The sequence below is a fragment of the Salmo salar genome, chromosome 08, assembly GCF_965601325.2.
Source record: "Salmo salar chromosome 08, fSalSal1, whole genome shotgun sequence".
Lineage (NCBI taxonomy): Eukaryota > Metazoa > Chordata > Actinopteri > Salmoniformes > Salmonidae > Salmo > Salmo salar.
This window is the reverse complement of record NC_138298.1, coordinates 8,049,240-8,055,239: the sequence shown is the minus strand read 5'-3', so window position 1 is coordinate 8,055,239 and position 6,000 is coordinate 8,049,240. Positions and strand designations below refer to the sequence as shown.

Genomic DNA, 6,000 nt, shown 5'->3' with positions numbered 1-6,000 from the left:
GCATTTGTTTTTCACATGTAAATAGCACCTTTCAGTAGTGCTCAAAGCATGCCATTCCATGAGCGCAGCATTTTTTTCCCCAACTCGAATCAATGAGCCCAATCAGTCCTCCATGACAACAAAATCATAAACAACAAAGTAGGGCTGGCTAATAAGTCCTTCGTTTTGGGGTCATGCTCAGGTAAAACAATTTGGCTAATCTCTACAAGTCCTATTCCTGACGATCAAGGGGTATAACATTTATTGGAATGACTGGAATTCTGATAGACTTTGGTTTTTAATTGTAAAGATATAATTTAATAGTATTATTATATGTAGTTGAAAGCAATGGGTTAGAAGAAGCCTACATAACCAACCCATAATGTAAATGTAACATCCATATATTGCCAGCTATGTAAATTTGAACATTGATTTGTCCTGCAATAGATGTCGTTCAATTGGTAACATACATTTTTGTTTTCTTCTAATGCCGCTTAAAATGGGGAAAGTAATCTAAAAGTAACGGAATGCAATCAGATACCGTTACTGATTTGGGGTAATCCAAAAGTTATGTAACTGATTACAATTTCGGACAGGTAACTATTAACTGTAACGGATTACATTTAGAAAGTAACCTACCCAACCCTGGTTGTATGGTTAAACAACTTTAATCAATGTGGCTTAGTGTCTCTAAATGCCGTGTTGACAATAGCACTGAAACAATCGAGAGCTGACTCATTCCAGGAAATAATTTATAGTTCTGCCTTCTTTCTAGATATGGCTTCCTCCAGCAGTCTCCTGTCTGAAGAGCAGTTCCTGTGCTCTATCTGTTTGGATGTGTTCACTGAGCCAGTCTCCACTTCATGTGGACACAACTTCTGCATGACCTGTGTCACAAAGTACTGGAATGGCAAGAACATGTGTCACTGTCCACTGTGTCAGGAGAAATTCTCGAGACGACCTAAGCTTCATATCAACACGACCTTCAGAGAAGTTGTAGAGAATTTTAAAAAGACGAGAGACAGACGTAGAGATGGGTCCCCTTCCAAACCGGAAATAGTTCCCTGTGACGTCTGTACTGGGATGAAGCACAAAGCCCTGAAGTCCTGCCTGGTGTGTCAGACGTCTTACTGTGAGACTCACCTTGAGCCTCATCAGATAGCCTCACCCTTAAAGAGACACAAACTGATCGAGCCTGTGGTGAACCTAGAAGACAGGATGTGTAAGAAGCATGACAGACTCCTGGAGCTGTTCTGTAGGACTGACCAGCTCTGTGTGTGTCAGTTCTGCACTGAGGCAGACCACAAGACTCATGACACTGTTCCTATAGAGGAAGAGTGTGGAGAGAGGATGGTTCAGCTGGGGAAAACTGAGGTAGAAGTGCAGCGGATTATCCAGGGGCGACTGAAGAAGGTTAAAGATATCAAATTCTCAGTAGATCTCAGCAAGAGAGATGCAGAGAGAGAGATCGCAGACAGCGTGCAGGTTTTCACTGCTCTGGTGCGCTCCATTGAGAAAAGCCAGGCAGAGCTAATTGAGGTAGTTGAGGAGAAGCAGAAAGCAGTAGAGAGGCAGGCTGAAGGGCTCATTAAAGAACTGGAGCAGGAAATCACTGAGCTAAAGAGGAGACGCACTGAGCTGAAGCAGCTCTCACACACTGAGGACCACCTCCAACTTCTCCAGAGCTTCCTATCCCTAGTGTGCAAACCTCCACCCACCAAGGACTGGTCTGAGATTAGTGTTCACAGTGATCTCTGTGTGGGGACTGTGAGGAGAGCTGTGTCTCAGCTGGAGGAGATACTGAATAAAGAGATGGAGAAGCTGCCTGAAGTCAAACTGAAGAGGATTCAGCAGTATGCAGTGGATGTGACTCTGGACCCTGATACAGCACATCTATATCTCATCATGTCTGAAGATGGAAAACAAGTAAGATGTGGAGACACACCACAGAATCTTCCTCCCAACTCAAAAAGGTTTTATCAGTATCCCATTGTCCTTGGAAAGGATGGCTTTTCCTCAGGGAGATTTTACTATGAGGTGACGGTTAAGCGGAAAACTGACTGGGATGTAGGTGTGGCCAGACAGCCCAAAGACAGGAAGGTTAATATCTCATCTAGCTCTGCATATAGACTCTGGACTGTGTCTCTAAGGGATGGGAATAGTTACAAAGCCTGTACCTTCCCCCCTGTCTTCCTTTCCTTGAGAGAGAAGCCCCAGAAGGTGGGGGTGTTTGTTGATTATGAGGAGGGTCAGGTCTCCTTTTATGATGTGGAGACCAGGTCTCATATCTACTCTTTCACTGGCTGCAACTTTACAGACAAGCTCTATCCATTCTTCAGCCCCTGTATGAATGCTGGTGGTAAAAACTCAGCCCCACTCATCATCTCTCCTGTCATTCACACACACTAATTTCAACAATGGAGGGACATTTTCATCTTAACATAGATAATAAATGTTTTTATTTGCTGAAAAGACTATCAACTGAAATTAACATAAAGGTGTAGTTGGTTCAACATATTAAAAAAAACCAAATACATGTACAGTACCAGTCAAATGTTTGGACACCTACTCATTCAAGGGTTTTGTTTCTTTTTACATTTTTTTTTCATTGTAGAATAATAGTGAAGACATCAAAACTATGAAATAAGAAATAGTAGTAAACAAAAAAGTGTTAAACAAATCAAAATATATTTTAGATTCTTCAAAGTAGCCACCCTTTGCCTTGATGACAGCTTTGCACACTCTAGGACCACATTTTATTTTCTTCAGGCGTTTGGAAATTGCTCCCAAGGATGAACCAGACTTGTGGAGTTCAATTTTTTTTTCTTCTGAGGTTTTGGCTGATATCTTTTGATTTTCCCATGATGTTAAGCAAAGAGGCACTGAGTTTGAAGGTAGGCCTTGAAATACATCTACAGGTACACCTCCAATTGACTCAAATTATGTCAATTAGTCTATCAGAAGCTTCTAAAGCCATAACATAATTTTCCAAACGCCTGAAGGTACCACGTTCATCTGTACAAACAATAGTACTCAAGTATAAACACCATGGGACCACGCAGTCGTCATACCGCTCAGGAAGGAGACGCGTTCTGTCTCCTAGAGATGAACGTACTTTGGTGCGAAAAGTGCAAATCAATCCCAGAACAACAGCAAAGGACCTTGTGAAGATGCTGCAGGAAACTGGTACAGAAGTATCTGTATCCACAGTAAAACGTGTCCTATATCGACATAACCTGAAAGGCCGCTCAGCAAGGAAGAAGCCACTGCTCCAAAACTGCCATAAAAAAGCCAGACTACGGTTTGCAACAGCACATAGGGACAAAGATTGTACTTCTTGGAGAAATGTCCTCTGGTCTGATGAAACAAAAATAGAACTGTTTGGCCATAATGACCATTGCTATGTTTGGAGGAAAAAGGGGGAGGCTTGCAAGCCGAAGAACACCATCCAAACTGTGAAGCACAGGGGTGGCAGAATCAAACTGAGTTACAACAGCGTATTTTAATAATAAAATCACCGTAAACAGAATAAACAATACAATAGGTACAAAACCCGTTGCACACCAGCATAACGTGCACAAGCACTTACAGTAAACAATTCCAGACAAGGACATGGGGGGAACAGAGGGTTAAATGCACAACATGTAATGATGAAATTGAAACTAGGTGTGTGGGAAGACAAGACAAAACAAATGGAAAATGAAAAGTGGATCGGCGATGGCTAGAAGACCGGTGATGTTGACCGCCAAACGCCGCCCGAACAAGGAGAGGGACCGACTTCAGCGGAAGTCGTGACACCAGCATACAAAGGTATTAAGCGAAAACAAGCATAGAAAACAGCATTGGCATTAATTAAACATTTTATAAAACGTAAGGATACTATTATATTATAAGTATTTCGGTGATAACCTGGTTAATTAACAATACTGGGTTGTTAACACATTTGTTTTTCATATAAATAAATGTGGAACACAAAAAAGGCAGTGTAGAACACCATTGCCCAAAATGCATTGCTCCAATAACTTTTAAAAGATTGTTCCGAAGTCCCCCCCCCACATTTTTTTTTTTACTTTCCTATGATTGAAGTAACACAAAAATGTGTGTATTTTCCTACGAATGAAGTCGGACAACACAATATATTTCCACACGAATTAAGTCAAACTAAAACGCACAAAATCTGCTGAATTACTTTTTGTACAGATTTGCACGAATTGAGTGTGAGATTGTGTTGCCACGGATCTCCTCTGAAATATTATAATGAAATTAAAATTAAAACCTTTCTGTACATCTTAATATACTGAGTGCACAAAATATGTTGACTCCAATGCTTCCCACAATTGTGTCAAGTTGGCTGGATGTCCTTTGGGTGGTAACCATTCTTGATAAGCGTGAAAGGCCCTGCAGCATTGCAGTTCTTAACACATTCAAACCGGTGCACCACGCACCTACTACCATACACCACTTAAAGGCACTTCAATCTTGTGTCTTGTGCATTCACCCACTGAATGGCACATATACACAATCCATGTCTCAACTGTCTCAAGGCTTAAAAATCCTTCTTTAACTTGTCTCCTCCCCTGCATCCACATTGATGAAGTGGATTTAATAAGTGATATCAATAAGGGATCATAGCTTTTCACCTACCCATAATGCTGACCTTCTTTGACAGAAGGAAAACTATCCCTCAAAAGGGAGCTGGCATTTATTATTATTCCAAAATAGTCAATTAGGGTAAATAGGATAATTTGTCATAAAGTCAGTACCTTTCAAAACAGAGATTTGCGAGATTCTGTGAAATGTATGATGTTCCTTGGATATTTGAGGGTTGAGTATGATTTCAATCATGTCCAGTCATGCCCACTTGGCCTCTAACACGGGGTGGTAATGCCTCAGACTTGTTTACATGCATACCAGACATCGTCGCCAATAAAATGTTGAAAAAATGAGACTTCTTAATTTTTGGTTTTTCCACCTCAAACATCCTCACATTTGTGAGATAACATTGGCATTAAAAACCCAACTGCCATCAAAGCTACTCTAGAAAGAAGGAGGAAATGCATAATGCAATTTGGGATTCTTGAACATTCATGTTCACTTTGTCACGCTGCGTCACGCGGTTGCTAAGCCAATATTCACTTCATTCAACTCAAATGAACTTGAACCTAATACAAGTTATGTTGCTTTAATTTAACATAATTTATGTCTAATGCTGACCTTTGACAGAAAGTTATACTATTTTTCTCTCTTAACCTCTTATTCTCTCTCAAAGACAATCTAATGATATGGCACATCCTTAGCCTTTTACCTGGTTGTGGGTGTAGATGAGGATGGCCACAGTGCCCAGGTGGAAGCGGGCCAGTCGCTGCATAGAGGAAAGGGAAAGGGGGATACCATTCAACTGAAATGTATCTTCCGCATTTAACCCAACACCTCTGAATCAGAGAAGTGCAGGGGGCTGCCTTAATTGACATCCACGTCATCGGCGACCAGGGAACAGTGGGTTAAACCTGTTAAGGTATAGGGGGCAGTATTTTACATTTACATTTACATTTAAGTCATTTAGCAGACGCTCTTATCCAGAGCGACTTACAAATTGGTGCATTCACCTTATGATATCCAGTGGAACAACCACTTTACAATAGTGCATCTAAATCTTTTAAGGGGGGGGGGGGGGGGTTAGAAGGATTACTTTATCCTATCCTAGGTATTCCTTAAAGAGGTGGGGTTTCAGGTGTCTCCGGAAGGTGGTGACTGACTCCGCTGTCCTGGCGTCGTGAGGGAGCTTGTTCCACCATTGGGGTGCCAGAGCAGCGAACAGTTTTGACTGGGCTGAGCGGGAACTGTGCTTCCTCAGAGGTAGGGGGGCCAGCAGGCCAGAGGTGGATGAACGCAGTGCCCTTGTTTGGGTGTAGGGCCTGATCAGAGCCTGAAGGTATGGAGGTGCCGTTCCCTTCACAGCTCCGTAGGCAATCACCATGGTCTTGTAGCGGATGCGAGCTTCAACTGGAAGCCAGTGGAGAA

General features: G+C 42.0%; 1 protein-coding gene across 1 annotated transcript; it reads left to right on the top strand.

The window, feature by feature from the left end:
• The first annotated feature begins 756 nt into the window (after positions 1 to 756).
• LOC106609922 (E3 ubiquitin-protein ligase TRIM21-like) lies at positions 757 to 2,671 on the top strand. Its single transcript, XM_014208963.3, has one exon. It carries the CDS (start codon positions 757 to 759, stop codon positions 2,386 to 2,388), a length of 1,632 nt encoding a protein of 543 aa, XP_014064438.1. The 3' UTR covers positions 2,389 to 2,671.
• The last annotated feature ends 3,329 nt before the right edge of the window (positions 2,672 to 6,000 follow it).

Bases quoted from the DNA above. Each gene is read 5' to 3' on its own strand.
- LOC106609922 (XM_014208963.3), top strand. From the start codon at position 757: ATGGCTTCCTCCAGCAGTCTCCTGTCTGAAGAGCAGTTCCTGTGCTCT.